At 36.3% G+C, this 15,032-nt stretch overlaps 1 protein-coding gene across 1 annotated transcript; it reads left to right on the top strand.

Annotated features, from left to right (window-relative positions):
- The first annotated feature begins 599 nt into the window (after positions 1–599).
- On the top strand, positions 600–12,543 carry LOC107656555 (segment polarity protein dishevelled homolog DVL-1-like). Its single transcript, XM_016444456.1, has 12 exons — positions 600–777; positions 1,098–1,236; positions 2,511–2,604; positions 2,686–2,755; positions 2,948–3,087; positions 5,203–5,279; positions 5,376–5,443; positions 5,571–5,648; positions 5,740–5,874; positions 6,028–6,195; positions 7,023–7,241; positions 11,812–12,543. Exons 1-12 carry the CDS (start codon positions 654–656, stop codon positions 12,345–12,347), a joined length of 1,848 nt encoding a protein of 615 aa, XP_016299942.1. The 5' UTR covers positions 600–653; the 3' UTR covers positions 12,348–12,543.
- The last annotated feature ends 2,489 nt before the right edge of the window (positions 12,544–15,032 follow it).

Here is a 15,032-nt window from a genome sequence, read left to right as displayed (position 1 = left end):
TATAAATCCTGTGTCTATAAGTATATTCTACTTACCATATAAAAAATCTATTTAAGATTTATAATAATCTCTTGATCAGTAGTATTATTTCACTCACTTTTGTGGGTGAATTAACTGGACTAGCAAACATTAGAAATAGTTCAGCAAATTTAAAAGGATTTAGACCTTTTATAAAAAAGCATTTTAGTCTTTTTATAGCCTGTTTTGATTTTAGTATGAATATACTGGTCACTTACATTAATATTGCGCTTCACAGGCATAAGTTCATCTCCTGAAGTAAGATATATAGGGAACATTTCCAGAGATTTGTTTTGGTGCCCACATCTTGAGCGAATTCATCTTTATCTTCTGTTGTCTCTCTTTCCTGACATCTAAAGCATACTAAAGTGAGCCTAAAGGGACTCTGGAGAGGCTATAAATGCATTACCCACCTGTGGACCATCCTTTCTGAAAAAGAGGGCTACTGATAGGCTGCAGGCGCAAGCCTCTGCTTGTACTCTTGATCGTTGAGGTGATACCGTTGTCCTGTGAACTCACACATGGCAGAGGAATGATAGAGCTTCCTCTGTGTGTGAAGAGTCAAATATGGTTGGCTAAAATAGCTGTGATTGATTTGTGCATATGAGTGGCTATGTGGGAGGTAGTGGTCTGAAATGGGCACTCCTGCAGTACTGGAATGTTTCGGTCGCTCTCGGGGTCCACAGCGCTCTTATCGTTTGGTCAGACCATTTCAGCGCATCCAATGCCACCCAGAGACGCAGCTTCGTCCTTGTCTCTGTATGTATACCTCAGCTTGTTTTTTGACTGATGTGATGGTAACTTCATAAACCCTCAGTTCTTCAGCATAAAGCCCATTTGAGTATTATGACTGCACACTTTCATCTGTAGATTGTTTGAAACTTTTAAATGGACCAGGGTGCAATTCCTTTTAAACAAAAGACTGTGCTTATAATTTCATTATCAAGAAAACACTTTACTGTTTATCAAATTTGTCATTCAGGGCTATTATGCCTTTCCCAGAATTATGTACTGTATTCTGACTTTGAAGTGTTGTTTTTCCTCAGCTTTTAAACAATGTCTTTTTTGTTTTGTCTCAGTCCCTCGCGTGAACGGTCACTCGAAATCAGAGCGGGTGAATCGTGACTCAGCTGTTGGCTTTGACAGCGCATCAGTGATGAGCAGTGAGCTGGAATCCAGCTCTTTTATCGACAGCGAGGAGGATGAGAATGCCCACAGGTCAGACATTATTCAATGTTTCATTTCCCTGGATCAATTAAATGTAAATTTGTTTGGCTCAGAGTGCAGGATTTATTTTCTTTCAAACAATGACTGTACTTATTTGCCCACTGGCATGACAACATTTCACTCTAATTTAATTTGTAAAGCTGGCCAAAGAATTAAAATTTTGAATTAAAATTAAAATTACATTTGAATTTATGTTTAGTCTTTCCCATAGTTCATGCATTCATGATTAAAATTAAAATGCTCTCCTATTTTGTCCTAATAAAATTGAAAAAATTCAAATAAAAACTAAAATCATTAATCATTATTTTAGGTATCACTACATCATAATGTACTGTATTTAAAAAATATTTTAAAAAATTGAAATTTGCTGAAGATTGCATTATAAGGTTTTATTAAATGTTAATGATCGCAAAGTAATCTAAAAACCTCTATTATCAAATAAATAAAAAATAAATCTCTAATATCAAGCTGTAACAGTTATGATGCCGATATATTGTGTGACTAACAGACCAAAATGTAAGTCAACAGCAACTTGATCCTCACATAAAGCTATTATATAAAATAGTGAATTAAGTAATATGGATTTCTTTCATAGTGCATTTTTACTACAAATTCATTGTTGCCATATACTGTAAAACTTGTCAAGATTACCCATAATTTCATACCGGAATCATTACATGTGCAATATTCCAGTAAGATAGGTCAACCAGGGGCCAGTTGCATAAACTTAGCCTCTATGTTAAGACAGTATCTTAAGAACTAGTTTGACCAACTAGCAGTTAACCAAGGGGTAATTAGTCTGGTATTTTTGATTCAACAAAATTTCATTTTATGTAACCGGATTTAAAAAATTTTGACCAGTCTTAAAGAAAAAAATTAGATGACTTACTTTTAAGACTAGTCTAAACCTTTTATGCAACCGGCCCCAGAGGTCTTAAACGGAGGAACAGTGTCTGATTTCCACAGCCTTAGAATGACACTCTTAGCAATAATCATTCTGTAAATTTTGGTACTTTGTACAACCTTTTTAGATTTTTTGTGTGTGAATGCTTTAGTGCCAGTCAGAATAAAACAGTTATTGTCAAAATGAATACTAACACTAGTTTTTAATTAAGAACCTAACTTGAATTGACCTCAAAACTGAACTCATATTGGAGATTATGCTTGGCCACTAAAATAGTGCACTTATAGTTTCATAATAACATGCTGCTTCATTAGTGTAGCGTTAATCTCTGCTGTGACCTCTCATTTTACTGAAGCCACAGACTTAGCAGTTCAGCCGAGCAGAGCTCTTCATCACACCTCATGCGTAGACACAAACGCCGACGACGGAAGCAGAAAGTCATCAAAATGGACAGGGTGAGAATGTGGAGGAAAAAGTACACATCTCTAAACATTTGTGTTTGATCTGTACTAATCTTTTATGCGTTCTTTTGACAGTCCTCATCCTTCAGTAGTATTACAGACTCCACAATGAGCCTCAACATTATCACTGTCACTCTCAATATGGGTAAGAACTTATTCACTAGATCACTCCTTTCTTTTTCCCATCATCCATCCCTGTGCCTCCTCCCTCTTATCTCTTATCTTTTCACTCCACCTGCTTAATAAACCGAACCTGCTGTATTTCAAGGTCTAGTGTGCTCTAAATATAGATGAACACGTCATTGGAAGTTCACAGCCTTATCTCTCTTTCTCACAGAGAAGTACAACTTCTTGGGTATCAGTATAGTGGGTCAGAGTAATGACAGAGGAGACGGAGGCATCTATATTGGCTCTATTATGAAAGGTGGAGCGGTGGCGGCTGACGGCAGGATTGAGCCTGGAGACATGCTGTTACAGGTGAAATGATCAGCAGTCTGAAACCACTTTCAAGAGGGACCTAGACACTGGTCTAATGCACTTTTAGGAAGATTAAAAATGATAAAATATGCTTCCAAATAATTGCCAGGATCCACAATGTTACTTAAAGGAGTAGTTCACTTCCAGAATGAAAATTCTGTCATCATTTACTCACCTTCCACTTGTTTCAAACCTGTATGAGTTTCCTTCTTCTGTTGAACACAAACGAAGATATTTTGAAAAATGTTGGTATCCGAACAGTTGGTGAGCACCATTGACTTCCATAGTAGGAAAAAAAATACTGTGGAAGTCAATGGTGCTCATCAACTGTTCTGTTCTGTTCTGAAGTGAACTACTCCTTTAAAGGGAAATTCTGTCATGATTTTCTCACCCTTATGTCATTCTATTAGGTAAATACCACTTAAATGTGAACACCAGGAAAATCATCTTGAATATATCCTCAATGTCATTGCGACATTGTCAAATTTAAATAGATCATTTACACTTGCAATGATTCCTTGAACAGAACTGAAACTGGCCTGTTATTGTAAGTCTCTTCTCTTTTTAGTTTCTAAATGCACTTGTGGAATTGTCAAGGTTTGGGTCACCTCCCTGTGTTGTTGACTTATTGTGCTCCACTCCCTTTCCTTCCTGCTAAAGGACCTTTTGGTGTCATTGACCAACAAGGGACAGAGTGGTGCTTTCAAGTCTTTAGTCATTTATTTACATAACAAAGGGGTTTTCCTCACCCTGGTGATCTGATTTAGCAACCATAATGGTTAGATGACCCTGTGTTATTAGGTGAATTTTGCAGAATGATGTCCAAGTGACCATAAAACATCACATATGTGACCCTGGACCACAAAACCAGTCTTAAGTCGCTGGGGTATATTTGCAGCAATAGCCAAAAAAACATTGTATGGGTCAAAATTATTGATTTTTCTTTTATGCCAAAAATCATTAGGATATTAAGTAAAGATCATGTTCCATGAAGATATTTTGTAAATTTCCTACTGTAAATATATTAAAACTTAATTTTTGATTAGTAATATGCATTGCAAAGAACTTAATTTGGACAACTTTAAAGGCGATTTTCTCAATAATTTGTTTTTTTTTTTGTACCCTCAGATTCCAGATTTTCAAATAGTTGGACCTCAGCCAAATATTGTCCTATCCTAACAAACCATACATCAATGGAAATCTTATTTATTCAGCTTTCAGATGATGTATAAATCTCAATTTCGAAAAATTGACCCTTATGACTGGTTTTGTGGTCCAGGGTCACATATGTAAACCAACAGGCAGTTTGGTAGACTAAGAAACTGTGGCTTTTTTAAAGCCATTCTTTTGAAGAATTAATTAACCTTATAGTAATTATTTGCTCACTAATTTGTTCCAAACTCATTTTAATTTATTTCTATTGTTATACATAAAAAGAGACATCCTGTTCATCCTTTTTTTTATGCAATTTGTAGTAAAAATGCACTATGAAAGAAGTCCATATTACTTAATTCACTATTTTATATAATAGCTTTATTTGAGGAACAAGTTGACTTACATTTTGGTCTGTTTGTCACGCAAAGCTATCAGATTTCAGAATATAGTCATTTGTTCCATTTTTATAATACCTTTATGGAGCGTCTAAGTCACACCTAGTTTCCATTCACCTTTTTTATTGAAAAGAGTGGCCAGGATTCTCTTCGTTCACCTTTTATGTTCCATACAAGAAACTAACTCATATGAGTTTTGTAGTCATTTTTGACAATTTTTTATTTATACTAATTGTATTATTCATTATTTTATTTATGAAATTTATTATTTTATTAATAATTATTAATTTATATATTTTTTACTGTCTTTTAAATAAGTTCCTCAAATATTAATATATATATATATATATATATATGTTTATATGTAAAAACTTATAGTGGAGGAGCATCTACAAATAATACAATAACAGTTCATTATGATTCCATATTGACTCTGCACAACAGTTGCATTTAAACACATAGGGACTATTGTTGAGAAATGTAAGCAATTTTCAAGTTAAAAAACTCTTCATCTGATGTAATGCATCAAATGATGGGAGGTTTAATGGAAATATATTTTCCTCAGGTCAATGACGTGAACTTTGAGAACATGAGTAATGATGATGCTGTCAGAATTCTACGGGAGATTGTCTCCAAACCTGGGTGAGATTGGATGTTACACCTCAGTTGATTGATAAATTTTCAGTGAATCTGAATGCTCTCTTTAACTTGGTTTCGTGTTTCATTTGTCCTCTACAGGCCAATAAGCCTAACAGTGGCCAAATGTTGGGACCCCTCTCCTAGAAGCTACTTCACCATCCCTAGAGGTACCTACCGCCCGCCATTATAGCAGCTAAATTATAGACATGAAGACCCATGCTGCATTCATCCAGTTCATTTTTTGGATCAGTTTTATTGGATTGTACTTAAATTCTGCCATCTGTCTGTCCTCAGCTGAGCCGGTGAGACCCATCGACCCTGCTGCCTGGATCTCACACACTACTGCACTTTCTGGGCCATACCCCCATTATGGTATAATCAAAGTCACTGTCCTAGAGATCATCTGTTAATAGAATGGCAGATTTATGATGCTCAACACTGTCATTTCTCTCTCATTTCACAGAGTTTGATGACCTCCCCCTTTTAGTGTCAAAAACAGACATGGCAACTATAGTAAAAGTCATGCAGTTACCAGATTCAGGCCTGGAGATTAGAGACCGAATGTGGTTAAAGATCACTATAACCAACGCTGTCATCGGTTTGTGCCTTTCTTTGCTGTGGTTTGAATTTGTTGGGTGGGAGATACTTTCCTTGTGCCTTGTTTATTGCAAGTATCTAGTTTTTGGTAGATGTTTTGTATAATCAATGTAATCAGTGTTATTTTTCTCATTGCTCAATCTCTGTGTTCCAGGGGCTGATGTTGTCGACTGGTTGTTCTCACGGGTGGAGGGCTTCAAGGACCGTCGGGATGCTAGAAAATACGCCAGCAGTTTGTTGAAACACGGCTACCTGAGACACACAGTCAATAAAATCACCTTCTCGGAGCAGTGCTACTACACCTTTGGAGACCTGTGCCAAAGTACAGTGAACACACACTTCTTGAGTTGATAAAGATTCTCTTGTTAACTTTTATATCACCAAGGCTACATTTATTTGATCAAAAATATAGTAATATTGTGAAATATTATTAGAAATTAAAATAACTGTGTTCAATGTTAATGTATTTTGAAATGTAATTTATTAATGTAATGGCAAAGCTGAATTTTCAGCAGCCATTACTCCAGTTTTTAGTGTTGCATGATTCTTTAGAAATCATTCTAATATGCTGATTTTGAAACATTTCTGATTATTATCAGCATTAAAAACTGTGATTATTTCAAGTTTCAAGTTTCAAGTTTCAAGTCTGCTTTATTGTCAATTCTTCCACATGTACAGCACATACACACAGAGAATTGAAATTGCGTTACTCTCAGACCCTTGGTGCATACAGATAACACTGTATGCACCAAGTGTGGTCACTTGGTCACCAAGTGACCCTTGCCACAGTTTTCACAGTGGCAGTGCAGGCAGCCAACAGAGCGAAGGTGGGTGTTGTTTGTGTGTAAGACAGCGCAGTAAATGATGCACTGATAGATAAAAGGGAATTATGTCTTTACTATCACTTTTGATCAATTTAATGTATCTTTGCTGAATAAGAGCATTCATTTCTGTCAAAAGAAAAGAAATGACCAACCCCACCAACTTATGAACACTAGTGTACCTTTAATACATTAAGATAAGATCTGGCTTAAAGGTTAAAGTCAAAGATTTGGTGCTTAGAGTCATAAACCGTCATTAATAATACTACAATTAAAATGACGTGAAATATAGATAATTGTAATGATATTGAAATTCTTCTGTTTTCAGATATGGCTTCTCTCAATCTGAACGAGGGATCTAGTGGTGGGGGCTCTGACCAGGATGGTCTCGCTCCTCTTCCTCCACCAGGAACCAACCCCTGGCCCCTCGGCGGTCAGCCCTACCCTTACCCAGGTTACCCCACTCCTCCACCGGGCTTCCCTCCTGGATACTCGGACCCTTGCCACAGTTTTCACAGTGGCAGTGCAGGCAGCCAACAGAGCGAAGGTGGGTGTTGTTTGTGTGTAAGACAGCGCAGTAAATGATGCACTGATAGATAAAAGGGAAAACCCCTTTCCACGCTCGTCCCCACACACAATCCTGTGAGCTTCCTGTGTGACTTTTTCTTTCAGTTTCAGGTGTGCCTAATGATGTTAAGTAACAACTATTACGTTACTAACTGCTCAGATGTATTGTAAATGGAATTTACTACAGTAAAATGGAAACCATCAGTGGGTTTGTTGTAAATCTGCATGAAGGATGATTAGGTACAATACTACAATATATTCATGCAGACTGAGTTTTGCTTTCAGTACCTGAATGAACACGGCACCCAGCCAGAATGACATCATTGACACAAGACTAGTAAATCATGTGCACATATTTGCATGATTAGACCACTTTTCAGTTTGTCCATTTATTCAGAAAGTATTTAAAATATTAAGTTTTAAAAATCAACTATTTTGACATATTAGCAGTTGATACTAATGTAAATCAAATGCATAGTAATTAATTAGTCAGATACAGTTAAACTAGAAGTAAACAAAGGCTGATGTTGCATTCGTAACACCATTGCTGGACATGAAAATGATCTATCATGTGAATGATTATAATTTATGTGTTATTTAATTCAAGGTACTAGACATATTATGAGTTAAAGATTTAGGACAGACTTTAATATTGACACCTGACTATATGTAACCAAACAGCATGCATGACAAAGTTTTGATACATACATTTTAATAAACATTAAACCCTAAAGATATACTTCACAATCAGGAAAAATTCTGATGTTTTTGTATTATTGCTTCTAAATTGCCCAAAACAATACAAACATATTTAAAGAAGATATAATGATGAATAATTAATTGTAAATAAAATTGCATAATATATAATATAATACATGAATAATAAAGAGTAATCATAGTCATAAAATAGCATTAATTAATTACCTTTTCTGTAACTTTCTCAAAACATTTTACTTTTATTTATATAAGTATATATATATATATTATATTTATACTTTGTTTATATTTTGAAATTTATTGATATATTTGAGAATTTATTTTTTATCTTTATCATTGTTACATTTATTGAGTGTTACAATTATCCTTTCTTTAAATTAAATGATTTTATTTATTGAATTAAAAAAAGTAAATAATGAAATCTGGTTTAACAGTAAGACTAAATCAAGATCTCAAATGACAACTATTTTCTTTTCAATTATTCCATTTTCAGAGCATCATCATTGTCGCTGTATTCACTTGGATATTCCATATATGTGGTATGGCCAGACTTTTAAATAATTTACACTGCTTATGCCACCCTTTGCATAAATGTGCATGGTGGAGTTAGTACAGAGTTGGGAATGTGAATCAGTAATAATGCAAAGGTCATTGATCGTAATGACTTTTTTAACTCCAACATACTCAAGTTTGGTTGCTTCCGGAAGCATAACATATGGTGGCATCACAGAAACTGGGGTGCAGGGTTTTTTTGAAGAGCTTGTTGCTATATTCGGTGTGGGAGTGTGAGATAGAAGATCTGGTTGGGCAACATGTCATAATTCTGATATTCCCTCTGTTTTTGCTGGCCGTCTATAGACTGATGGAATTTTCTTCTATTCACGGGGTAACCGGTAAGATTAGCACTCTCATTTAAACGTCCTCCCGCCCCAACTTTTCTCCTTTACATCTTGTTATTCCAGTGGTTTGTCATCATATGGCATATGAATCATTGGGGTGCCCATTTTGACTCCCCAGCTGTGTTGTTTGTTTGTGTTTCTTGTGTGGGCATGTGCAGTTTTACTCTCATTGTGCATGAGAATCTGACTGATTCTCATCCTTTGAAAAGTTGTTATGCAATACACTTACTATTTTTGCCAGTCTGAATGAACTTGGAAAAGTTCAAGTGAATATTTCCATGATACTGTATGATGTGAGTTGAAGCTTATTGCATTCCCAAGAACTGTATTATCACAAAAATGTAGGCCATCCATGTCATTCTGACCTACTCTCAATGCTGACGTTGGTTAAAGGGGTCATATGATGTTGCTAAAAAGAACATTATTTGGTGTATTTGGTGTAATGAAATGTGTTTATGCGGTTTAAGGTTAAAAAACACATTATTTTCCACATACTGTACATTATTGTTTCTCCTCTATGCCCCGCCTTTCTGAAAAGCGTCGATTTTTACAAAGCTCATCGGTCTGAAAAGCGAGGTGTATGCTGATTGGCCAGCTATGCAGTGCGTTGTGATTGGCCGAATACCTCAAGCATGTGACGGAAATGTTACGCCCCTTACCATACTGTGATGAGCAGCAAGACAAAAACATTAAAACCCATTATAAACGAGGCATTTGTTGCACCTTGTCCCGGCCGGAGCGACGAGAAGTAAAAAGTAAAACCCATTATAAACGAGGCATTTGTTGCATCCAGTGGGGACATAATTACTGATTATACTGTCTTTTTACGCGTTGCGTTGAATCGCGCCGCATAAACATAAAACCATGTCTGCATTTGTGATCGGAGAAATTACGAACAACAAGCGCTACTCTACACTGCTCAAAACTCGCGTTTGAATCATCAGTGGCAAATCCTTTAAATGAAATCGTATTACAGTCTGTGAGTCAGAACAGCCGGCATTGTAGTCTACTCTACCAGGATCAGGAAACAGTCCTCCATAAAATGCGCTGCACACATCTGAATATTTGGGTTGAACTGTTCTGTAACAGTGTTGTAAATACAACTTAACCACTGATTTCTAGTCGTGTCCTCTTTTGGAAGGCCAAACAAAGTATTTTCGCTTTCGCAACGAAACACACAGCGTCTTCACAACATGGCCGCAGCGGCAGCAACAATAAAGTTACGCCTTCTGTCTTTGCGTGAACATTTGGGCGGCGTTATGCAAATCTTCCCACACAGTAACGTAGACATGTGGGGGCGTTTTTAAACGAGGTGTTTTAGGAGGGTGTGGACAAGTCTTAACTTTTATAAAGAATATCTCTTTGGTTAGTCTTTGCGACTTTAGGGATCTTATCTATTCACGAATAGCTTGTAACACTCCAAAGAGAAAGGAAAACTTGAAATCGCATCATATGACCCCTTCAAAACGCATATCCACCACAAAATGTTCATATTTGTACCATATCGTTTCTGTTGATGTATTGATGTTAATTATCCTCATGGTATTGCTGACCTTCACACCACGTCCTAACCAGGTGCGACATTACAGCCAATCAGAGCACAGATGAAGAGCGTAAAACTAAACATGTACCTTCCATGATGCTTCTCCAGACAGCTTTTTTATGGTGTTTCTTGTCAGAATTGCGGAATTTGTTTTGGTTGTTTTTAGTATTACATACAGAATATTTGTTAATATTTTGGACATTTTTGCATTTTATTTTAATGAGACCGTTTCTGTTGAGAACAAAAATGTTGCTGCACAACATGAGGGATTTGTTAGATCTTTGTCAGCTTCCACAATCATTCTGTCCTTGTATATTTTTGATGTTTAATATAGGCTACACTACTGTTCTAAAGTTATGGTTTGGTTAAGATTTTTCAACATTTTTGAAAAGTCTCTTACGCAATTTTTTTGATCAAAAACAGTAAAAATAGTATGAATATCACAATTAAAATGAACTGTTTTCTCTTTTTAATATATTTTGAAATGTAATTTATTCCTGTGACGACAAAGTTTAATTTTTAGCCATTAATCCAATCTTCAGTGTCACATGATCCATCAGAAATCATTCTAATATGCTGATTTGGTGCTCACGTAACATTTCTTCTAGTGCTGTCAAACGATTAATCGCGATTAATCGCATCCAAAATAAAAGTTTTTGTTTACATAATATATGTGTGTGTACTATGTATATTTATTATGTATATATAAATACACACTCATACAGTATATATTTTGATATATACTGTATTTACATTATATGTATTTACATGTATATATTTATATTATATATAAATACATTTAATATACAAATATAACATTTTTCTAAAATATAAACATGCATGTGTGTATCTAAATATACATAAATATACACAGTACACACACATTAATTATGTAAACAAAAACTTTTATTTTGGATCCGATTAATCGCGATTAATCGTTTGACAGCACTAATTTCTTCTTATTATCAAAGTTGAAAACAGTTGTGCTGCCAACCTTGATACGTTTATTTTTCACGATTCATTGATAAATAGAAAGTTCATAAGAACAGGATTTATTTTAAACATTTTTAAAACAAAGTAAAAGTCTTTCTACTGTCATTTTTGATCAATTTAATGCATCATTGCTAAATAAAGGTACTCATTTGTCCTCAAACATTTGAAACGTAGTGTAAATGAGAAGCTGGGTTTTTATGAGATTTTGCGTGGGTTGACGCTGCAGAAATACAAATCAAGCAACTAACCAAATGTAGATGTTCTTGTCACAGCTGTAATTCGAAATTCGGGTAAAATGGAAAAAATGGCTGCCATTGCTAGTCAAGTCTGGTTAGCATATGGTTTTCTAAGGGAAAATAATACTACTTTTGTCCAAATACATTTATCTCTCACCACAGGTAGCAGAAGCAGTGGCTCCAACCCCAGTGCTGGGAAAGGCCGGAGACCCTCCCCTCGAGAGAAAGACCATAAGGCAACGTGCTGTGGGGGCAGTGAACCAGAAATGGGAGCATGGGTCGTAAGGAGGGGTGAGAGAGCACCCAGTCAGCTGAGTCATCAAAGCCATAGCCACTCTGCTGCCAGTCAGGCCCACTCCAGCCACAGCTACACTCACTCTGGGTACAGCCACTGCCAGTGTGTCAGCATCTCGCAGCATAGCCACAGCTTCACCTACAGCAATGCCCCTTTCATTCAGCCCAATCATCTGTCCTGTGCCCACAGTGAGAGAAGTCACGGCTCTTCGTACGGCCCGCCGGGTCTGCCCCCTCCCTACTGCCTCGCTCACCTCGCCCCCAAAGCGACAGCAAGCAACAGCCCACCTGGGGCACCCCCAGTCCGGGAGCTAGGAAACGTCCCCCCAGAACTCACCGCTAGTCGGCAGTCATTTCAACACGCTATGGGCAATCCTTGTGAATTTTTTGTTGATATTATGTGACAGGAGAGTGCCTTCAACCCTTTCAGAGCACAAGGCCTACTTCCCGCAGTTTGCGTCATCAACTTTTGCTACTGACGATCCCTGCACTGAGAATGTACAAACTGACAGCCCGATTTAAAGCATTTAAAGGGACAGTTCACCCAATAATGGAAGTTCTGCAACTTGCTCATTTATCCTGTTTCTTTCTTTTGTGGAACAAAAAATTACTGTTGTAATTGTTAACTAAAACTATTAAAAACTGTTTTCAGTAATTGAAATAAAGCTGAAATCAAATATAAATATTAGATGAAAAACTAAAGTGAAAATTAGAAATGTTGCCTTGGCAACTAACAGAAATACATTTAAAGTGAAAGTGACGTGGCCAAGTATGGTGACCCATACTAGGAATTAGTGCTCTGCATTTAACCCATCCAAAGTGCACACACACAGCAGTGAACACACACACCGTGAACACACACCCGGAGCAGTGGGCAGCCATTTTTTGCTGCGGTGCCCAGGGAGCAGTTGGGGGTTCGGTGCCTTGCTCAGGGGCACCTCAGTCGTGGTATTGAAGGTGGGAGAGAGCGCTGTACATTCACTCCCCCCACCTACAATCCCTGCCGGTACGAGACTCGAACCCGCAACCTTTGGGTTACGAGTCCGACTCTCTAACCATTAGGCCACGACTTCCCCCATGTTGAAGTCCTAAAATGTTTTATTTTTTTACTTAATTTTTATACATTAAAGCAATTTACAAACAATGAACTAAACATTTCTTGACAACAGCAGTGTTCCTAAAATGATTTAAACTAAATAAAATATAGAAATATTGTATAGAAATATTAAAAAAGAACTAATAAAAATGATAAATTCACATAATTAACTAAAACTTTCAAATCAAGCTAAGTAAAAATATTAATATAATAGCATATAAATAATACTTAACACTGCAATTTTTTTTATTCCTGAACACATTTTATCCAGAATATTCTGACAACTCTTTTCTATATAATGAGAGTGAGTAGGGACAAGGGCTTTCAAGCTACAAAATGACAAAAAAACACCATAAAAGGAGAAGGAAGGAAGGAAGGGTGAAGAGAAGATTATCATTAGTTACCAGCTTAGCTTTCTGTGACCAAAATGTATCGTATGTCTTCAGAAGACTTATATAGCCCACTTTTGTTGCATGGACTACTTTTTTTTGTTGTCATTTTGGAGTATTTCAGGACAGCCCCAGTCCCCTTTTACTTCTATTATGTGGAAAGGAATGACCAGGATATTTAAAAAAAAAATCAATTTTTGTGTTCCACAGAAGAGAGAAAGTAAAAAAAATAAGAGTGAGCTAATGATGACCGATTTTTCATTTTTGGGTCAACTCTTTCTTTAATGTCCATTCAATGTTATTTAGATCACCGAAGGACACTTAAAAAAATAAGCACAACTGCAGAGTTAATTTAAACTGACACAAAAACTACAAACTGCAGTAGCAGCACAAGATACAACTAATAAGCTTTTAACAGGAAAGTCAGTGTATCAGACTGTCTGCTTCCTAACTCAGCTGCTCTGCACTTTGCGCAAGTTACAAGCCAGACAACATGACTCTTTACACAGTCCGTACTTTTAAATGTATTCACGCTCTGGATTATTTTTTTCCTTACACAGTTGCATTTGACTTAATGTTCACAAAGTCATAACCCTGTTGACAATCAGACATCATAATGACAATTGACGTCCCTAAACATTGCTGAATGTATTGTGAGGCTACAACTCAGAATTCCCTCATTAACTTGATAGCATGTTAAGCTATCACTAAATAAATGCTCAGATGTTAATTTTGGACTCATGGTTGCCAAATGTCCATCATGAACTGTAAATGTACATGATACATTTTTAACAATAACAAACAGGTGCTTTTCATAGCATCTGTGAACTGACTGTTCAGATGTCACCAGTTGTCTTAGTATTCACCACTGTATTACGAACGTCACTGTACAGTTAATGCAGTAGAATGGTAGTAGGCCTTGTAAGTTATAACAGAGATATTAAAACAGACAGATAGGCTAACCAAAGTCCCTTGACAATTACTGAGTCATGATTTTTTGTTCTAAAACAGTTGTTTTTGGAGGAAGGATATGATATTTGTTATGGTCAAATTTACTGGAAAAGCAGTGAGGTGTTGTCTTTGTTCGTCCTATCTGCCTGAGCCAAAACAGGAAAGAGTAAGAGTTTGTTAAGCACTTTTGGAATGTAACTTCTGGGCCCTTTAGAATGAAACGCTGATTGCAGTGAAAGAGGTTTGCTTTATTGTTTCTTCACAAAAGAGGAATAATAAATTGTAAATATGATAACATAACATATATATATATATATATATATATATATATAAAACTGAGAAAATAAAAATGTATGTATTAAGAAGTGGCCAGCCATTGTCTTGGAAGTGTTTTTTTTTTCTTTATTCAAAAACACAGCTTGTTACAAAAGTAGCTTATTTTAGTCTACTGGCACCATCAGGTCTCTATTTTCTATTTGGCGGACAACATTGGAGTCACTGGTAAAAGCTTACGGCAGTGATATCTGTTATCTGTTTTGTCTGCATGATTTGTGCTGCCACAACACCGGATCATTTTCAAAGAACTGATGTCTCCGGTCTTCTCATTTTTGTCCTGTACGCCCAAGATTATACAATTTATAAGACAAGCTCTG

The sequence above is a fragment of the Sinocyclocheilus anshuiensis genome, unplaced genomic scaffold (assembly GCF_001515605.1).
Source record: "Sinocyclocheilus anshuiensis isolate Anshui unplaced genomic scaffold, SAMN03320099.WGS_v1.1 scaffold1639, whole genome shotgun sequence".
Taxonomy (NCBI): domain Eukaryota; kingdom Metazoa; phylum Chordata; class Actinopteri; order Cypriniformes; family Cyprinidae; genus Sinocyclocheilus; species Sinocyclocheilus anshuiensis.
Note: the sequence above shows the minus strand (reverse complement) of the source record. Positions and strands in the feature narration are given on the sequence as shown.